This window comes from Coturnix japonica, chromosome Z, assembly GCF_054131305.1.
Source record: "Coturnix japonica strain WE chromosome Z, WE-NBRP24, whole genome shotgun sequence".
NCBI classification, from domain to species: Eukaryota; Metazoa; Chordata; class Aves; order Galliformes; family Phasianidae; genus Coturnix; species Coturnix japonica.
Window position 1 is genome coordinate 62,974,360 of NC_140702.1, and position 21,791 is coordinate 62,996,150.

At 38.8% G+C, this 21,791-nt stretch overlaps 1 protein-coding gene across 6 annotated transcripts in view; it reads left to right on the forward strand.

Moving 5' to 3' along the window:
* The first annotated feature begins 13,532 nt into the window (after nucleotides 1-13,532).
* Nucleotides 13,533-21,791, forward strand: part of FYB1 (FYN binding protein 1) — a 57,254-nt gene continuing 48,995 nt past the window's right edge. For all 6 annotated transcript variants that reach the window (XM_085530164.1, XM_085530162.1, XM_085530163.1 and 3 more), the window contains exon 1: nucleotides 13,533-13,651. In XM_085530164.1, coding sequence (XP_085386290.1) covers nucleotides 13,649-13,651 — 3 coding nt within the window. In that variant the 5' untranslated portion in view covers nucleotides 13,533-13,648. The remainder of the gene's footprint in view (nucleotides 13,652-21,791) is intronic.

The following is a 21,791-nucleotide window of genomic DNA, read 5'->3' on the forward strand; positions in this document are numbered from 1 at the left end:
TTTTTTTTTATCTTTCTGATGGATAATAATTGTTTGTGTCACAGGTTCCTAACATAGCTGCTTGATAGCACACAAACTCTTTATGTAGCATCTCATGTCTCAGGCCTATTCAATACCAGTTGCTCCTCAATAAGTTTTCACCTGACTTTCTTGATACTAACGGCCAAGAAGAATAAATAAATGGGAAAATATCTGTCTTAGGTAGCTGTCAGACATAATTTTTGCTGAATAATTTAGACTAAGTTCTTGCTTGCTTAAATCAGTTGTTAGCGGGATTGATAATTAGTAGCTTGAAAAAAAAAATTTAAATTTGTTTTGTGCTTAAGTGAAAGGCTACACTGTAAAAAACACTACACACTTGAAGTCAGAAAAATAATAATTTTGGAGTTTTCCAGGCTAAAATTAATAGCCTGTTGGTGCTGGAGCTTGACAATAGCTGTCAAGATCTACAGATTATAAAACAACTTGGGTTGGGAGGGACCTGTTGTGGGTAGGGTTACTGCCCACCAGATCATGCTGCCTAGGGCCTCATCCAGCCTGGCCTTGAGAAACATCTCCAGGGATGGGGCATCCATTGCTCTCTGGGCAACCTGTGCTAGTGCCTCGCCACCGTCTGTATAAAGAATTTCTACCTAACACAGGTCTAAAGCCATTCACCCTTTTACTATTACCATCAGACCATGTAAAAATCACAGAATTGTAGGGGTTGGAAGGGACCTCTAGAGATCATCGAGTCCAACCCCCCTGCCAAAGCAGGCTCCCTACACCATGTCACACAGGTAGGCATCCAGGTGGGTCTTGAATATCTCCAGAGAAGGAGACTCCACTCCCCCTCTACCCCGGGCAGCCTGTTCCAGTGCTCCGTCACCCTCACAGTAAAAAAGTTCTTGCACACATTCATGCAGAACTTCCTATGCTGTAGTTTCATCCCATTACCCTAGTCCTGTCCCCACGCACTACTGGAAAGAGATCAGCCTCGACACTATGGCTCCCACACCTCAGGTATTTATAAACCTGGACCAAGTCCCCTCTCAGCCTTCTTAAGGCTAAACAGACCCAGTTCCCTAAGTCTCTCCTCACAGGGGAGATGCTCCAGGCCCTTCACCATCTTAGTGGCCCTCCGCTGGACTCTTTCCAAGAGATCCCTGCCTTTTTTGTACTGGGGAGCCCAGAACTGGACACAATATTCCAGATGAGGCCTCACCAGGGCAGGGTAGAGGGGGAGGATCACCTCCTTCGACCTGCTGGACACACTCTTTTTAATACACCCCAGTATGCCATTGGCTTTTTTGGCTCACTGCTGGCTAAAAAATTTTAGACTGCAAATTTCTGAATGCTGAAATCATATTGTACTTTCTGTATCTTTTTATATGACACTTCAGTTGAAGCCACAACTACATGTTGCTCTGACCTGAATTCAAGCTCTTGAAGGAAATGAACAGAACACTGCAGCAGGAGTGTTGGCCTTTCCTTTACCCTCCCCTCTTATCCCCTTCCCCAGGAAACATCCAGGGCACCTAGACTGGCTGATAGTTAAGGCTTAAAATTAAAAAGAAGAAATAAAAAAGAAAAAAAAAAGAGATGGAACATCCCTCTTTTTAATTGCATTTAAAATATTAAAATAACACAGAAGAAAATATCCAGCCAGCCAAAATAAGGTCCTGTCCTCATTAGGAAAGTTATCCTCAGCCAGTTTCTAACTGGCTTGTGGAAGTTGGAACAGCTGTCTTAAATGCTTCAGTTGATAACTTGTGAAAGAGAAGTCTAAAAAGTTGGTTTTCTTTCTGTTTATACATTCACTTTAAATACTGGAAGGCTGCAAAGAGGTCTCCCTGGAGCCTTCTCTGCTCCAGACTGAACAAGAGCAGGTGCCTCTGTGTTTATACATAGGAGAAATGCTCCAGCCCCCTGAGGATCCTCAAGGCCTCCTCTGAACCTACTCCAAAAGCTCCACGTCTTGTTGATCATTGATTGCTGATTAGGAGGACCTCTTACAGACTGGTTGAAGATGCTTGCTGGTTGGTTAACTGAGTTTAAATGACCATTTGTTCTGACTCATTTTCTGTCTTCAAGAACCATCATGCCTTGGGACATATAGCATTAGCTGAAGCAGGTATGTAGAAACATAACGACATTACAAGCACCAGTGTCTTGTATTCTTGATCAACAAATGCATTTTATGCAAATGGGACTCATTAAATTGGTTTATCGTCACACTGAATTATTTCCTAAAGATGAAATCATCACAAATCAAGGGCAGGATAGGGAAAAAAGAAAAAGAAAAAAAAAAAAGAAAAGAAAAAAAACCTCCACCCCTCTAGAAAAAAGGCGAATAAAATAAAAGTAAGATTTCTGATTGTGCATTATAGTGTATTCTTAGAATAGATTATATGAAGATTAAGTTCAAACGATTAAGTAATATTTAACTGCTAATCAGAAGGGTATTATGAGTTATTTCTGTCTTGGGGTTGTGCACAACACATGGTATCAAAAATTCTTAGATCTGGGTTACAAAAAATTTCTGAATAAGAATGATCTTACAGAGAGCTGGCTTGGGCTTTGGTGGCAGAGGCTTGAAAAGGCTTTAAAAATAAAAAAATTATTGAATTATTGCTCTTCTATATTAGTAGGAAGAGAGGAAGGAATGTTAGTACTTTATTCTTCCAGTGTTCCATGTGAGGATTTTAAAAGTAACATCCTCAGCCATTGATCTGTTTACTGCAGGCCTGAGCTTAGGTTCAGGAGGTTTCTGGGGAAAGAGTTGTTTAGAGGCAATAGGTAGGGTAATGGGACTGTGTGATATAGATAGGTACTGCAGCTGCTGGAAGTATTTACTACTAGTATATGTGACAGTGGAAGGTCAGAGCCAGGCAGGGTAAGCTGAGAGTAAAAAGGGCTATCAAACAACCCTATGATTACTGAGCTATTGAAGATTCAATGGTTAGAAACAAACATATGTTAATTTAATATCTCAATAACAGCTTACTACATATATAATCTGAACAGATAATAAATAGTACTCAAAAATTGAAGGGACTGATGTATCTTCCTTGTCCAAAATGCAGCTTTCTCAGGTTTCTGGAATCAGGTTACATTTGTCATGTCTCCTGCTGTGTTTATACAAGGAAAGGGGGTCATTAGAGTAGAGGGCAATGCACTGCATGCAACAAAAGCCCCATCACACTGAGAGAAATGCATATCTGCTAATCAGGTGGGTGCAGCAAGGGAAGTCCCACTGCAGTACAGAGACAGCAGCATTAACCTGGAAGGGTGCAGAGGGAGTGAGTGGATGGATACTCAGCATGAAAGGCCAAAACTGGAGTATATCCAGAGTATTCATTGTAAGAAAGAGATTATGTACAAGGAAGTCCTGTATTCTTGTGGAGGATATGATGAAAAAAAGGCCAGCTTACCATTTCACCTTCAGCATTTTTTCGAAGCTCTCAGGCAGAGCATTGCCATAGCCCTCAGAGAGAAACAGGGTCAGGATCCCTATCAGCACAGTCAGGCTTCCCATGACGATATATGGCAGGTACCTGTCGTAGGCACCTGAACACAGGACAGAAGATCAATTATGTGGCCACCTTCAATGAACCCACGCATTCAGTCTACTTTTCAGATATCACTGCAGCGCAGAATTCATTTGGAATAATGCAGCAAAGAGGTGAAATTCAGGCAGTGGTAGGAATGCTGCGTTGCAACACCGAAGGCATTGGGTTCGAATCCCCCCTGTGGCGCAAGTGGTAGAAGTGTCGCTCTGCTACACAGAGGCTCAAATCCCAGGGGTTGGACTCTATGATCTCTAAGGTCCCTTCCAACCCGCACAAGACTATGATACTGTGATTAGTGGCGGGAGCTCTTACATACTTTCCTCTTTGGAAGTAGAAGAAGCACCTGATGGAGCTGTAAGTGTCCCTGTTCACTTAGAGGAGTTGGACTAGATGACCTTTAAGGATTCCTTCCAACTCAAACAATTCTATGATTCTAATCCAGGCAAGTTAGAATTCAATATTTTATCATTCTTCTGCTGTGCAGCATTGCTACCTGTAAAGATAAGGTCACTCAAAATTATTGGCCTTGGTATTTAAAATGTATGTCATCCTACACTGCCTTGGTATGTACAGTCTAAGTGTCAAGAGACACATTTTTCTATAACATGATAACTTTTCACTTACTGAGAGTCAGGAGTTTCATTATGTTTGAAACTGGGCACTAAAATGAAAAGTCACACTGGAAATTACAGGTCTTCATCTGATACTGAACTAGCAAAACATTACACTCAGCAAGGTATAAATACTTAGATGGCTAAGCACTTGTCTGCTTCCTCCAGCTATAAGTAAGTTAGCCTACTAGCAAATAACATGTTTATTCATGATCTTTCTTTTAACTCGGGAAAATATTTGGACGTTTATTTAGGCTTCAAGACAATTCCATGAGCTTAAGAAGCTCAGAAATTAGAAAGTCATATTGATGCACTATGCCAATTTGAGATATGCTGGTATGCCTTTAGCCTTAAGTTACAAAGATCATGGCAGCAATCTGAAAAGAGGAACTGCAGATGTTCTGTGTGTAATTGTTTGATTCTCTTCAACGTGACCCACCAGAAGAGCAGGAGCATGCACAAAGATTTTAAAAGGGAAAAGAACAGTCTAGGAAATCTTTGAGCTTTTTTCTCATGTGATTTTAAGCCAGAAAAGAAAAGTTAGGCAGTTGTTAATCTAATTAACAAGTACTTCTATGAAAGAGGCAGAAAACAGCTGGAAAATGCTTCCAAAATATTGATCTACAGTTAGAATACAAACTCACATGTGATTTTAGTATACAGGCAATACTGGTCTGAGGTGTTTTTTGTTTGTTTTTGATTTGACAGCTCTTCAGAAAAAGCTTTCCACGGGGGGATAAGAGTACTGAAGGCTGTAGATCACAGATCACAGAATGACCCGGGTTGGAAGGGACCTCAAGGATCATGTGGTTCCAACCCCCCTGCCTGGCAGGGCCACCAACCATACACCTTTACTAGATCAGGTTGCCCAGGGCACCGTCCAACCTGGTCTTGAACACCTCCAAGGACGGGGCATCCACAACCTCCCTGGGCAGCCTGTTCCAGGGTCTAACCACTCTCCTAGTAAAGAACTTCCCCCTAACATCCAACCTAAATCTTCCCTCTTTTAACTTAAAACCATTTCCCCGTGTCCTACTATTGTCATCCCTTTCGAAGAGTTTACTCCCCTCCTGGGACTAAGTTCCCTTCAGGTATTGAAAGGCTGCAATGAGGTCACCCCGCAACCTTCTCTTCTCCAGGCTGAACAAACCCAACTCCCTCAGCCTGTCCTCATAGGGGAGGTGCTCCAGCCCCCTGATCATCTTCGTGGCCCTCCTCTGGACCCTTTCCAAAATCTCCATGTCTTTTTTGTACTGAGGGCTCCACACCTGGACACAGTACTCCAGAAGGGGACTCACAAGAGCAGAGAGGGACAATCACCTCCCTATCCCTGCTGACCACACCTCTCCTGATGGAGCCCAGGATCCCATTTGCTTTCTGGGCTGCCAGAGCACACTGCTGGCTCATGTTGAGTCTTTTGTCCATCATCTTTCGTCCTTCTCTGCCAAGCTGCTCTCAAGGACAACTCCTCCCAGCCTGTACAGGTGCCTGAAGTACTTCCAGCCCAAGTGCAAAACCTTGCACTTTGCCGTGTCGAACCTCATTAGGTCCACCCAAGCCCAGCTTTCCAGCCTGTCAAGGTCCCTCTGAATGGCATCCGTTCCCTCCACTGTATCGACCGCACCACTCAGCTTGGTGTTGTCAGCAAACTTGCTGAGGGTGCACTCGATTCCCTCATCGATGTCATTAATAAAGATGTTGTTGTTGTATCTCCAGTAGAGAGAAAGATAAGCAGCTGCAGGGCATGGGTGCACCGTGACCCATGCACCTAGAAAAAGGGTAAGCTATAGCTGAATATCTTCATAAAAGCAACAATCAAAAAAAAACATTATCCATTCATGGGAAAATGATAAACTACAGCTCCTAGAATAGCAGGTCTGTGATTTGATGAAACTCTTAATCATTTCAGACCTGAAGCCACAATAATACGGGTAGACCATGTCCAGATGTACAGAGCTAGTCTAGTACTCACACTGAAAACTTTTGTGGAAAGAAATAGATTTTTATGGCCACGTGGACATTCCTATTAAGAACACTACTTTTTATTTTCCTTTTAAATATTAAAGAAGCAATCTTCACAGCCATTGAATGACACCTACAGGTGAGTTAGTTAATATCAGCTTATGTTGTTTTATTTGTATTGGAGCTACATTTATCTCAGATCTTAAAAAAAAAAAAAAAAAAAAAAAAAGGTACAATAAAATTGTATGGTATCTGACCCCAGAATAATTATTTTTTCACTCTTACTTTAGAACACCAGTTCTTATTGTTTGTATCCTCCACACAGTAATAATTTAAATAAAATAGAAATAATTATTTGTTGATATTGAATTAATATTTTCCTGTATTCTCCTAACATACAATTAAAAATAATTATCTATTAATGAAAAATAGTATAGAAACAATTGGAAGAAATAATAACATTTTATTATAGAAAGCAGTTCTCCCATCACTTACTTTTCTTAGATATCTCAGTAAGGTGAAAATTTAATTTAGTAATACGGCTTATTTTTTTTCTTTTCACTTGAAGGAAGGAGATTAAAAATTGTTTATTAAGTAATGAAAGAACAAAAAGTGAAAGATCTCAGTGAGGAATAGCTGGGAGTATCATTTAATGTCTATCTGGAAAAAGAAAAATGATTTATTTTCATATTAGGCTGATGCATGAAGTGACAGTTTGTATGTAATAAAGTCAGTGAATGACTGTAGAGGTTTTTCTAATGAAGGCAACTGTAAATTTCTAGTGATCATGCCATGATCACTCTGACAGGCAGGAAGTGGGCAGGAAAGGCAAGAGTATGTAATGAACAAAAACATAGTTTGAGGCACTGTAAAGAATCTGGAGCTGTATCCAGAGGCAACAGAAAACAGTGGGGCATACAGGCATTCCCTGAAGTGGAATCATGTTCTCATTTGTGCATTGAAATGCAACATAGCTGTTTTATGTTTTGTACTTGAAGATGATAAGTATCTATCCAGACAGAAAATTCGAAGTAAATCAAGCATCATGCTAATATGCAGAATCATACATAGGATATCAATTCTCTTAGAGATATTATTTAAATATTTATATGTATGTATGTGTATATATATAATTTTTTTTAAGTAACATTTCGTAAAGAATCAGTCATTCTGAATTACTTTACTTACACACTGCAGCTTTAGTTTTTCAGTATTACATTCTTCTCTTCCCCAGAAAGTGGAGCAGATGAAGACATAGTATACTACAGTACCACCTTGTGTTGAGATGAAAAGGGTGCAGTCTGCATTTCACTGTGGAACAGCATGACTGCCCAACAGTCATCCTTTGTAGCAAGGAGGAATAAGCTTTATAGGTATTTTTAGAAGCAGGTTTTTAAATTATCTCTATTCTGATAAATTACTGAAACCTTTCATGAGACATGCATAGAAGTTTAGTAGTGATGCTGGCAACTTGCATGACTTGAAACCCATTTTCCAGACTCAGCTAGTTACAGGGACTTGTATCAGCCATAAATATTGTGGTCATTGGAAAGACTGAAAGCCTTACAAATAGAATGCTATAGAATGTGACAGAAAGGCAGAGCAAATAAACATACAAACAAAATGCAATGTGGGATCCCCAAAGAAGCAACTGCTTCCATAAGTATCTTCTGAACATTGGTATATAGGTATAGAGAACTACTTCACCCCATGTGATCACTTTTGGGGGTTTGAGATGGTTCAGATTTCCTCTCCTTCAGAGAATTCTACTACTCCTCCAAATCACTCCCTGAGAGAAGAGACGAAGCTGGAAGTAGCTGTATATTTCCTATATATAGATTTTGTGAACTCTTGATACCAATGGTCCCATCAGCAAACAAAGTAATATAAGTTCCGGGGAAAAAATAATAATAATAATCCAGGATAAAAGTGGCTGTTGATGTGTGCTTTTTGAACCTACATGAATCACCTCATGTTTGTAAATATTTGGCAGATTTTTTTCCTACTTTTTATTTTATTTTAATTTTTTTTTTTTCCCAAGCTTAATTCAAGCGCTTTTGATATTCAAATTGAGATATTTTAAATCAAATTTTGTAGTCTGGCTGTTCAGGAGTTTTAGGGGAAAAAAAAAAGAAAGAAAAAAAAAGAATTTTTAATGTCTGATTGCCTTCACACTACAGAAACTCAGAGAACTGTTGATACTTCTGAAATTATACTCTCATTTTCACACAGCTAATATGCCTGTCTGTGAGACATGGCATGCCCAGCCAGCTATGAGGATGGGGACACAGTCTGTGAGCTCTCGCATCAGGATGTGTAACAAAGTGTGACCAAAAAAGGGGAATACATGGATCACCAAAGAAGAGTGTAGCAAAAATAGGTTTTTTTTGGAGTTTGTGTTTGTTGCCTTCTCAACATCTGAGTCTCTGCTCTATGGCCCATCCATTCTCAGCAACTTGGGTATCTTGAGATCATGCTGCACATGCTGCCTGAATGCAGAGCATTCTTTTTTTTTTCTTTTTCTTTTTTTCTTTTTTTTCCCCTTCTTTTTTTCCCCATCTGTGAAAACCCTGCATTTATAGATGTACATTGCCATTGAGATTGCCAGTGAGGTATTGTGTTCCCCTTTTCTTCTGAAGACAAGACTTTCTGCATAGATCACATCTCCTCTTGGACATCATCTTCTCTCTACATAGTGATATGTTTTTTCTATACAAGTTTATGGTCACAAATATAGCTAAGCAGATGCACACAGCCTTGGGAGCCTGGCTCTCCAGGGAGGTTGAATACACAAGGAAACTGCATAAGAACTCCCATGAGATAAGTAAAATTACTGATTTTAGCTGAAGCACATTCTTCAGCTGAATCAAATTATTCTGAGATTCAATTATGTGCTTCTTTTGTGAAATCACTGAATCACTAAGGTTGGAAAAGACCTGTAAAATCATCCGGTCCAACTGTCCACCTACCACCAGTAATGTACATAAAAGCATGTTCCTTAGCTCTGTATCTACAGGCTTTTAGGTTCCTTGTAAATCTACAGAGACAGTGACTGAACAGCCTACATGGACAGCCTGTTTCAGAGCCTGATCACTCTTTCAGGGAAGAAATTATTAGTAATATCCAACCTGAAAGTCCCCTGGCACATGAGGCCACTCCCTCTTATCCTACTGCTGTTACTTGGAAAAAGAGACAGACTGCCAACTCATCACAACCTCCTTTCAGGTAGTTGTAGAGGTCAGTAGATTCTCCCCTGAGCCTCCTCTTCTCTAGACTAAGCAAACCCATTTCCCTCAGCTATTCCTCATAAGTCTTGTGCTCCTGACCCCTCAGCACCTCCAATGAAAACTGAGAATTATCAAGGAGAAAAATCAAGCATCTTAGTAAATTTTAGAAAGGTTCTTGGTCAAAATATATTTTTTTACTAGAAAATGCCATCCAGCCTTTACTAACACTTTCTGTAGAATGACTTTGTTATCTGGCTAAAACATTTGAACATTATTCTTTGTGTTCTAAGTCAATATTCACATCTGTGTTTGTCTTATATGATTGTTACTGATAAGCTAAGTGCATTGTGCAGTTTTAGAGTGCAACATAGGTATTTTTTTAACTGTCCTGATTTCTCATGCAAGTTTTTCATCCTCTTTACTAAGATAGAAGCAGACAAAATCTTCACATTTAAGTTCTAGCATGATTACAAAATAAGTTATGAGAGGTCTAAACAGACAAACAAAAACCTACACCTACTAGAGGGACTAGCAGGAATACTTCCGGAGCTAATTTAATAGTTATTTTCACTATAACAATACTGTAAGTTTCAGTTCTGTGTTACATAGCTTCATGAGAACAATAAGCCTGATCAAGCTAAAATGTTTAATTTTATTACTCTAAAGCCAGCAAAATTTATATAGTTTTAGAATAAAGGCAGAAGCAGCATAGAGACATCAGAACAGGAAAGGATTTTGCACATGTTGAACAGTGAGAACATTTGTATCAAGTAAACTTTATTCAGATAGATGTAGAGGCCCAGAGATTTCCTCTAGCCCTAAGGGAATGTGAATCAGCAGTCTAAGATGCCTTAAATGGTGCCAGCTGACACAGCAGTCAGCTGCTAAATTCCTTCTATATAACCCCTACTAGGCACTGGCACTGCTATTAAATGTAAGAGCTGCAGATAATAATGGGGTTTGTAAGGCAAGTGCCTTAACTGCAGCTGTTTTACAAGGTGTCATACGTCACAGACAGAAGCTAGGGTATCTATTTTAGGATATTATGTCAAACCGAACAGTGTGATTTAACATTAGATGTAGAATGTATCAGTTGTATGCCTCAAAAGGATATTTCTCCTGTTTAGTCTTCATTTTATTCTTTTAGAATGTTTGCTTTGTTTTATTTCATTTTTAACTGGTGCTGTGCCCTACATGCATACAGTCTGAGAATAGCAGAGAGTGATCCAGAATAAGAGAGAATTTAGTTCTGTTCTGAAAATAAACAAAGGCAAAACTCCAGCTGACCTTAGTAGGCATGCAGGAATAGCTTCCATTATCTGGCAAGCCATATGGAATTATTTATTCTGTTATAAAAGTTGAGATCTTTACATACTATACCTAAAAAGAAGACTTCCTTGCCAAATGGATCTCAAAAGTAATTAGCAAGGAAAGAGATCTGCAGAACAGTCTGAACTTCTTGGTGCTTCCTCGGTTTCAATTTGAAAAGTTTTTACTTCTGTTAAGCAAGTTTGTTCCTGTCCAAAATACTAGATAAGATACCACGTTTTAAAGTGCTGTAGTTTATAAGTAAAATAGATTTTCCTGCTGTACTGCATACCAGAACAGCCCTCACATCTGCTTTCTTTTCTCTGCATTAAGAACCAAACATTTTTGTATATAAAAGAAATATTCACCTTGCAAGATTCCAAATGCAAAGTTGTGGTATTCAACTCATAGTTTACAGTGGAAATTTCCTTACTTTCATTAAGATAGGATAGTGTTAATTTAATATTCACTTACACAGTTGAGAAACATATATTTCTGCTGAATTAAAGTGACTGTTCTGGACTAAGTTAGAAAAGGCAATTGCTGTGCTGATTTTGAAGGCCAGAATATATGTACCTGCTGCATGAAGCATGAACAGCAACAGTATCACTGATTGATATTGAGAAATTGCAACGGGACACCAGGCAAAATGTAAAATCTGTACCCCAGTATTATTCTGTTGAGTATTTGGAGATCATTGTGATTCTTCTAATAAGAATCTGTATAAAGCAAAATTATTTCTGAACATAAGGTAAGGCACCAGCCATTAAATTTGAGTTTAATATATAGAAATTATGTGTTGAAGTTTACTGTGAAATCCAAAATGGTTGTCATAGACTACAGGATGCTTGGTTGATGCTCCAACAAAGGGTCAGTACAGTCTCTTCACAGCTGCAGCTGTTTCAAAGATTGCCTGACCAATGTGGTGACTTTCTATGATGGAGTGACAGCACTGGTGAATGGGAAGGGGCAACAAATGTCACCTACCTGGACTTCTGCAAAGCCTTTGAAATGGTCCCTGACCATGTCCTTCTCTCTAAATTGGAGAGGTATCGATATGAAAGATGGTCAGTTTGATGGGTTAAGAACTGGTTGGCTGGTTGCAGCCAAGGGGTTGTAATCAACGTTTCCGTTGCAGGGTGGAAGCCAGTCACAAGTGGTGGCCCCCAGCAGTTGATCCCAGGTATTTATATAGAGTGGAGAAAGATATTTTTGAAAGCAGCCCTGTGGAGAAAGACTTTGGGGTCCTGGTGGATGAGAAACTGGACATTAACCAGCAGTGTGCACTTGCAGCCCAGAAGGCCAACTGTGGTCTGGGCTGCATTAACAGACGGGTGGCCAGCAGGGAGAGGGAGGTGATTGTCCCCCTCTACTCAGCTCTTGTGAGGCCCCACTTGCAGTACTGCATCCAGGCCTGGGTCCCCCAGTACAGGAAAGACACGGAGCTCTTGAAACAGGTTCAGAGGAGGGCCACTAAGATGATCAGTGGGCTGGAGCACCTCTCCTGTGAGGAAAGGTTGAGGGAACTGGATTTGTTTAGCTTGGAAAAGAGAAGGCTTCACAACCTCCTTGGGCAACCTGGGAGACCTCATTGTGGCCTTCCAGTACTTGAAGGAAGCCTATAAACAAGAGAGGGAACAATTGTTTACATGGGTTCATAGTGATTGGACAAGGGGGAATGGTTTTAAACTATGACAGGAGAGGTTTAGTGTAGATATTAGGAGGAAGTTTCTCACTCAAAGGATCGTGACACACTGGAACAGGTTGCCCAAGGAGGTTGTGGATGCCCCATCCATGGAGGCATTCAAGGCCAGGCTGGATGTGGCTCTGGGCAGCCTGGTCTGGTGGTTGGCAACCCTGAGTGTGGCAGAGGGGTTGAAGTGAGATGAACATTGTGGTCCTTTTCAACTCAGGCCATTCTGTGGTTTTATTATTCAGTCTGGAGAAGGCTGTGATTTGACCTAATAGCAGACTTTCCGTATCTAAAGGGGAACTACAGGAATGAAAGGGAAAGATTCCTTAGCAAGGTTTGTACTTATAGAACAAGGTGAAATAGCTTCAAACCCAAAACGGGTACATTTATATAAGAGATATAGCTAGGAAAAAAGTTTTGTACAGAGAGGATGGTGAAACACGTGAACAGGCTACCCAGAGTTGTGGTTGATTTGCCCCATCCCTGGGGCATTTCAAGGCCAGGCTGGATTACTCCCTGGACAGCCTGATCTAGCTGTGGATGTCCTTGTTCATTGCAGGAGAGATGGACTAGATGACCTTTAAAGGTCCCTTCCAACTCTAAGTATGATTCCGTGTTTCTGTGATTCCATGATTCTGTGATTCAGGTCAGTGAAATCTAGGCCCATTATAACCTTTCTCCCTTCACTTTTTATACATAGAAATTCTGTAGCAGTATTGAGCTTTTATACACTGCTGGACCAGAAAAGCTCTGTTTTTCTGATGTTATCAGCCATGAAGAGATGAAGAATCAAAAGTCAGTGCACAGAAATACATTTCAGCTTATTAGATGAAGAAAATGGCTTTGAAATAAAACATTCAGGAAAATCTGAGCCAGAAGGAGAAGTGCATCTGGTAGGTAATGATGCCTAAATACACAAAAACCTGGGAAATCTTGAGAATGAAAAACAAAAAAACAAAATATTTTTTATTTTATAATTCAGCCAAAGATTAGAGAAAACATAATTGTATGTTATAAGTGTTCTCAGAGATCATAAAATAAATGAATGCTCATTCAGTGTCATTTGTCCTTCACAGTGCTGCAGTGTGTCACAAACAAATGCTGTTAAAAATTCTTTTGGGTCTCTGATAATAAGCAAAACAAGGATTTTGCTGATAACTTTTCCTGTGAAGGCTGGATAGGCAACATACACTTTCAAAAAAGGAAGTGCAGAGTGAAGGACAAAGAACATTTTTGACTCTCTCCAGTACAGGACATATTCTTTAGCAGGACTGTAAAGACAGAGAAGCTGAAACCATGGTAAGTACAGAGCCTTATCTTTTTATTATATGAATGCATAATATTTAGTTTTAAAACTATATAGAATGCAACTCAAAAACTTTAAACATGCTTACAGTAAGTTTCAATTCAGTTTCTTGCAGCTCACTTCCTGCTCCTGAGGGCATGAAGAAACTTCTTAGTTTTTTTTCTGTTTCTTCATCATATGAATCAGTTTCTGTGTATCTTGCAGATTCTGAAATTCAAAAATAAGGAAGAGACAAAAGCTTCTTTCAAGTCTGAGCTGAAAAATAAGTCCATAGATCTAGAAGAATTCTGCAGTCAGGTGTCAGTGTGATAGCAATCCAGAAATGAGAGTAAAGCTTTTTAATGGTATTTCCAGGAAGACTGTCTTCATTCAGAAGAACTTTGAAACTAAAAACAAACAGAATTTATGCTTCTAGGTGTAACTTTGCGGTACAGCTGTATTTTTTTAAAAACTAATATCTATTCTTTTTTCCATAAAAAAGATCACTTAAAATTCAAAAACCTACATACTTGCAGATGTTTTTCCTAAGTATTTTATTGGTAAACTGAATCAACAATTTCAAGTCAAATTATTTTAAAGATTTTAAAAATCGTATAGTCTGAATAGCTTTTTATACCACCCTTTCCTCAGGAAATATTTTAGAACTCTTGGAGTATCATGTATACTTTTACCATTGTAAATATGCTCATACAAAGCTATCTCTAAAGAGCTTCGCTTTATTTAAATCTGTTTATCTGTTTTAAGAGGAAAAAGGTATTTTATGAAACCTAGAGAGGAACCCAAACCATAGAATTCAGTATCTTCATAGGCAAAAAGGTCTAATGTCCATCACAAGCAGGACAAGAAAAGTGACAATGTGAAATAGTATTGAATGCAGAACACAGTTTACATTTAACAGTGTTTGGAGGGTTTGGTCAGGGGTTGTCTCTGTTTTACACAAAGACTGAATTCTTCCTGAATCTGAAGAAATGGCCTCAAAAGCCTTTCAGCAACATTTTGGATATTTAAAATATAGAACAGATACTTCTTATTTCTGTTGTAATGAGTCCCAGAGTGTAGGAACAAGTGAGAAGAAAAAACAAAACAAGAAACAAAACACTGTGCTTGTATGTGCAAAAAATTCAACTCAAGTTACTTGATTTACTCTGGATAAACACATATGTGAATGGGATCCAAAAAAGCACAAGAGTTCTAACAAATTAGCATCTTACTGTGCTTTTGCATGCTGAGTTCCTGTTGATGCAGATTCTTTAACTCAAGCTTCCCATTTAGCATTCTGAAGTACACGTGAAGCCTTTGTGTCTGCAAAACTCTACATTACAATTTGCAAGGCAAATTATGATACAGTTATGCTATTGGCATGAATCATATATATAACTTCTTTTGTGAAAAGGTTTGTTTAGGAGCAAGTAAATATGAAAAAACATTGAACACACGGTTTCTGCTGTTGCCAAATGCAGTTTGAAAACAAGCAACAATTACAGTTCTACTTTTTCTTCAAATTCTTTTTAAGTTTCAGATTGGTTTACCTGAACCCAAATATGACTGACGGTTCAAAGCAATGCTAACTACATATTCATATTCTTATTATATTACCCTAGCAGTACTGCTTTCATCATGGGCAACCCAGAAGCATCATGAAGGAAGCAAATCACAATATTTGATGCTGCAGGGGTAGAAATTTGTATTATAGCAATATAGGCAAAGAGAAAAAAAGTAGTAGTTAAAAAAAAAAAATGGAGAACAATATAACTGAAAAGGTTAGAATGAGGAATAATGAGGGAAAGTACATTTTTTGACAGTTTTACACAAGACAGAGATGAAACTGGTTTTAGATAACAAATCTATCCCTACGAAAATATCAGTTAACTGTGACTTATGCACATTTCCTGGGTACCTCATTTTTCACAATGCACATTTCCTGGGTACCTCAATTTGGAAGGCATTCGCATTGCCTCAGGAATGTCACTAACTTCTCATTTAATTCCTAATGGATTCTGTCATTCACCTCATATGAGCATTGATTTTAAAAAATCTCCATACAGTTAATTTCTGGAAAACAGCTGTACTATAATTCACCTTGAAATAACTCTTTCATGGTTCTGTGTCATATTTCTATAGCATTTACTTTGGAAGGTATTTCATGTACTTCCAGAATAGCTAAAATATTTTAACCCCTTGTAACCAAATTTCTGTCACAGAAACAAATGGCCAGTTAGTAACATCAGGGGGAAACAAAACAAACAAACAAACAAACCCTTCCTCTTTATAAGTGGTTACACTAGACATTATTCAGCAATTCAAGGTAATAGCACTGAAATCCAGCACTCCTAAGCACTTGTAAGAACTATATGCTGGAAGTTTGTGTGGAGCACACCATTATCACATGCTAACTCACTGGCAGTAATGACCTGGAAAAATAGAAAGGGACAAATGGTAGATGAATTATCTGGGCAGCTCCAGCAGCACAGAAGAAGTCTCTCTTCCTCTCTAGGGGTCTGTATCTTAGCTATGGAGAAAAAAAAAAAGATGAGGAGTATTATATTGATTCCTCTTGGTCAGCCTCCAAGAGCAGCTGTGATGGATCATCTTTATGTAGCAGCCCTCAAGAATAAACAGTAAGAATATAGATGTACCTTAGCCTAAACACTAGTGCTTTTCTCCTTCCTGCTACTCTTCTCCCCACTACAGTAAGTAGCTAATCTACTTTCACAATCAACATATCCTGCATGATTGATGAGTTTCCTAATAGCCCATCCTTTAATGGATGCCCAGCTGACTTACCTTTCAGTCTAGCCAAAGCTCGGCAAAAGAATTGGCAATGTAAACAGTGGAAAAATGGAAAATATTATTATGGGCCTGTAGTGTATCTGATATAAAGCAATATGCCTGGTGTGGTGCAGCATACGTGGCATGCTGGAAATCAGGGCTTGAAGCTGGCACAACTCAGCATCAAGAAGCCTCTCCTCTTCTCTTCCCCATTTTGTTTGCCCCATCACTAGCACTTCAGTACTTGGAGCGGAAAGTCTCCTATTTATCATGGATGGTGGCCACTGTGAGGAGACAGCAAAACTAAAATTGACTCTGACAAATTAGGTTTCTACTTCTCATTTGCACATAGCCTGTAGCCAGCAGATTCAAGTGCATGCAAATAATAGACACAGTAAGCTACTAAATTAATAAGATTAAATGGAAGTAGAAATGGAAATGAGAATTCAGTGAAAGAATACTTTGAATGATTTGTTAAGTATTGTCCCTGTTCTGAGCAGAAAGTTGGACAAGACGACCCACTGAAAATAAACTATTGAGGCTGATTTGCAATGAAAGTGATACCTCCATTAGAGGTCACTGTTGTGCAAGCACGGCACGGCACCACAGGAAAAAAATATGCAAAATAATTTCAGAGAGAAAGTGATGCGTGGAGTAGTGTTCCCTTCCCTCTGACAGCTGAAAAGTGACATACATCTTTCTCAGGACAGGTGAACAGTGGAAGAGGGGAAGCATAGCCCAGTCACATCTCCCAAGCTTCTTAGATATCATGTGCCAGCTAGGGGTTAAAAGCAACAGTTTAAGGATAGCAGAGAGGGAAGTCTCAGGGAAAAAGAAGCAACCAAACAAAACAAAAACGGAAGAGTAGGACCAGAAGGAAGAATTCTATTTTAAAAATAAAAGCTGGATGTATCAGCTGGCACTCTTATGCAGACAGAGTATGCATTCTCTACAAATGCTTTAAGCCAGAAGGAATTAAAGGGTTATTTAATTATTATTTTATTTTTTGGAGAGGGGGGGAGTGGGTGTGGGGAGACAGCAGGTTCTACCATAGACGGGCAGTCACTTTGAAGTCAGCAAACTTTGTAACCACCCTGCTACCATCTACAATCATCAAAGTTCACTGGTAGTAAAAAAAGAAAGCCTTTTGAAATCCCAAAGAACTTGTCCATAGGAAGGGTGTTAGTATTATGTAAAAAAGTGCATACATAAATTTTTGTTGAAGCTTTGTTTCTAAAATCATTTGGATTAAAGTGGGTTTTCATTTTTAATTATGATTGTCTTTGATTTCCTGCGGAAACATTCCTGAAGTCAGTTTATGTTTTGAAATGTTTACTGTGGGATTGTTATTTAGCCTATGTCATATAGATGTCAAAAGCTGTACTAAACTGAGAAATCACATACATGTTTTTATTTTTAATTAAACTTCAACATTCTGAATGTTTTTCCAGATGCCTGATTTCTTTTCTAGCAATCTTAAAAAGTGTGTTGGTCACACTACAAAATTCACACTTACAAAAAAAAAAAAAAAAAAAAGTTTTGAGCTTCAAGTAGTATTTTGAAAACTATCAAAATTTTATTTGGCAGACATTGTGATAGGGAACTGGTTAATAGAAGGAAGGAGAACAAGGGATCTGCCCATATGTGCCACAGAAGTTATATTCTGTATGTGTTTTGCTTGTTCCTCTCTAACAAGTGCAGCTGTCCTGAAGCTTTGGTTTTGAATAGTGTTCTCCAACCCTCCTTCTCCTCCACTACAGCACCAGCTTAAGGGACTTCTCATACAGTCACTCCTCTCATGATGTTATTCTAAACCTTGTTTCTTTGCATTGCTGGTATAAACATGCTGTTGTGTAACCTCAGGAAGTAAAACAATCTGTAATGAAAAGCAGCTCCTTTCCCGTGCCTTATTCCATCTTTCTTTTTCTTTCCTTGAATATCTTCAATCTGCATCTTTTCAAAGATATATAATATAGAACAGTATTCAGCAGCAAACCTGAGGGGATATGGGTGAGGAAATGCTTTACATATCGAAACTGCACCTTTATGAACATCACAGCTTTTTTGTTAAACAGCTTACAAGTGTAATTGTGTGGTATCCAGTGCCACACATCAACACTGAGAAAGTCTTATTTATTTCCTCAGAAGGAACTACTAGCCAAGATGACTGCACACCATAATAGCAAAAGCTCAGTTTTTCTATTGTGAATTTTCCACTGATGTTGTTAAACTGCTTACTTATAGAAGAATTTGCAGAAACTATGCACAGGATGAGTGGCAAACAAATGATGACTTAGAAGTAGAATGCTGCAAGAAGGCGTGCAAGGCTACTTACTGACATCCAGACTCTTTTAGCCCAGAGGCAGTAACCTCATGCTTCTATCATACATGCTCCCTTCCATTAGTCCAAACCCTGATCCTGGGTTGTCATCTTCCTACTTTACAGTTTACACAACCAGGGATCCTAGTCTACTGTCTACTTTCTAGTAAAGCATCTTCAGCTCTAAAAAAAAAAAAAAGATTCTTATGTGTATACCATGGATTGAATCTTTGCCATATGACAGGCCTTGCCACCTTATCCCACCTTTCCCCTGTGGAAAGCCAGAAGAGAAGTAAGGAGGAGTTGTTGCTCAATTGAGATAAAAAGAAAACTGCTTTATTAAAAATGATGAAGGAATGTGGGATGGTGCAATATAAAAGGGATAATCATAGAATCACAGAATTACCCAGGTTGGAAAAGACCTTGAAGATCATCAAGTTCAACCACAACCTAACCATAGTACTCTAATAATGAGTAATAAATTTACAAAAAAAAAAAAAAAGGGGAATGGGTACAACTCCCAACCATGCTGCCTTGCAGCGTGGAGAAGAAAAGAGATGTCCTTACATCCAGAAAGACTGGGGCATTTTAGGAACTGTAGTTCTTCTTTTGCAACAGTCCAAGTTCCATCACGATATCATGATACCTCTGGAAAACCATGATACTGTATCCTGTTTCTCTAATGACTACATTTCACTATGCTTCAACCTTGATCCTGTACTTTCAGCCATCACTCAGTCTCCCTGCACTAACTGAGCTCAAAGAACAGGCTGAAAAACAGATATCTGGAAGTCTGACTGCAGAGTCTGTAAAGTTACAGCTAGTTAGCTGATGAGTAACAGCTACATGTTTGAAGGCACTGTTCAGCCATGTAATAAGCTCACTAATAATTACTTATATGGAGGCACATTGTTCTGAAGTTTAGATGTGGAAGAGGTAGCTTCTGCTCAGAAACAACTAGAGGCAAAGCTGAGACACTGCTGTGCCTCTTTTCAAAGTAGATGATGTAGTGCCAGTAGTATACATCTGTTTTTACCAATAGCTTTGTATGTGTTCATATAGTTTATAAAGTTGAGAGCAGAGAGTCTTTAAAGTCATTAAGTGCTACTGAAGGACAAAATCCATAGAATCATAGAATCATGGAGTCACCAAGTTTTGAAAAGACGTCCAAGACCATCTAGTCTAACCATCCACCTACCACAAATATTTTCCTTCTAAAAGTACTTCGCACTTTTCCATTTCTGACATTCACAAGTCAGCCAGAGATATTAACATCAGCATTATTTTTGAAGAAGCTTCTCCATGCAAAGAAGAAGAAATTGAAAGTGTTTCCTAAGAGACAGACAAAAATATCTGAAGCTCAGTCTGCAGTGCTTAGTTGTAAAATTAGTTCCTGCTAAAATTAGTTCCTGCATTTCTCAACCACTGAGAAGTCTGTTATTAAAAGATTAAGGATGACACTGAAAATTTTGTAAATTCTCAAAAGAAGAGATATTATTGATATCAGAAATGGTGTTACTGGTATCTCCCTCAAGTGTACGTGCTGTTCAGTGATCTCTTCAGTGTAGTTCTTGTTGGAATTCTTGTTTCTTTGGGTTATTCCTGCCATTTAAGCAGAAGAAAATGAGCTTAAAATTGGAAGTAATTGGGTTTTTTTTCCTTCCATATCCAGGTCAACAGTGAATCAATAAGATTTTAATCTATTTCTTCAAACCTGTTGATGATACACCATAAATAAATAAATAAATGGATAGATAGATAGATAGATAGATAGATAGATAGATAGATAGATGATAGACAGATTGATTGATTACTTTTTAGCCACATGACTGCCCTGGAAAGGTGATTTGACAAAACAGTTCAAGGTTTCATTGCAACATAAATAACTTTCCTATTATATAATTCAGGTTAAACTGCAAAGCACCAAGTTTTTTAACTTGTCCTTTCTCCCATCATGTTTTAGAATACAACAATTGTAACATAGCGTATAGTAAAAGGTTAAAATCCTAGACTGTGAGAAGAGACTCTGAAACTGCTAATGGTTGCAGTTGGTGTAGAGTTTTGCACCTGGGAAGGAATAACTGCAAGTATCAGTACGGGCTGGGACATGAACTGCTAGAGAGAAGCTCTGTAGAGAAGGACCTGGGTGTCCTGGTAGACAACAGCTTGGCAGTGTTTTCAAATTCAGCCATACATGTTACAGGTACTTACTTGAGAGCACCTGAAGTGTGAATTAACATCAGTTGCATATCGTTAAAATATTTTATTTTTTTTTTTGTCTTGAATTTGTCAGGGATTACTTGACTTTCCAAAATTGACTGTGAATACTGTTTTTATTTTTTTGTTAAATAAATATTTTTATTTATTAAAAAAAAAATACAATGATAAAAAATTACATAACATCAACAAGGCTTAAGTTGTTAGTGACCGGTTATTTCCTTCAAAAGTTTAAGGGAGAGATTTTGAAGAGTAAAGGCCCTTTGCTACCATCTGGGAAAAGCTCATGGCAAATGAGCTAGGTAATACCTGAACGGTCACAGATATCTGCTGCAAGTCTTCTGCTCAGAAGGGCAAAGAGTGAGAGCAGGACCATGCTTGGAGCTGGGATGTTTTTTAGGAAACATGGGATTCTGTTTTGCTTCTCCAAACTAAAATCAGATGAGCTGGCAGGTGCTTAACACGTGAAAAGTGTGAGAAGTTTGCACGTAAAGGCCTGGGAAGCCAAGAGACATCCCCCTCTCCCTCCCACAGAGTTTGCACAACTGTTGGTGAGTTATTTGCATGTTCTTGAACTTTTTTTTCCTTCTCAGGCAGAGGTGGAGAAGGACATGTTGAGGAAAAAGGGAAGTTAGAGGCGTTCTGCTAAGGATATCTGTTCCTCTTGCTTTTCCACTTCTTCTTCCTGCTGGTAACAGCAGCTGGGGGCATTCTGAGGGGAAAGCCAGGCCAAATAGTTCCCCACCAAACCATTTATACTGGGGTATATGTGGGAGGTAATTGAATAACTTCTGTGTGAAAACTGCTTCCTCCCTCATGTCCCAGCA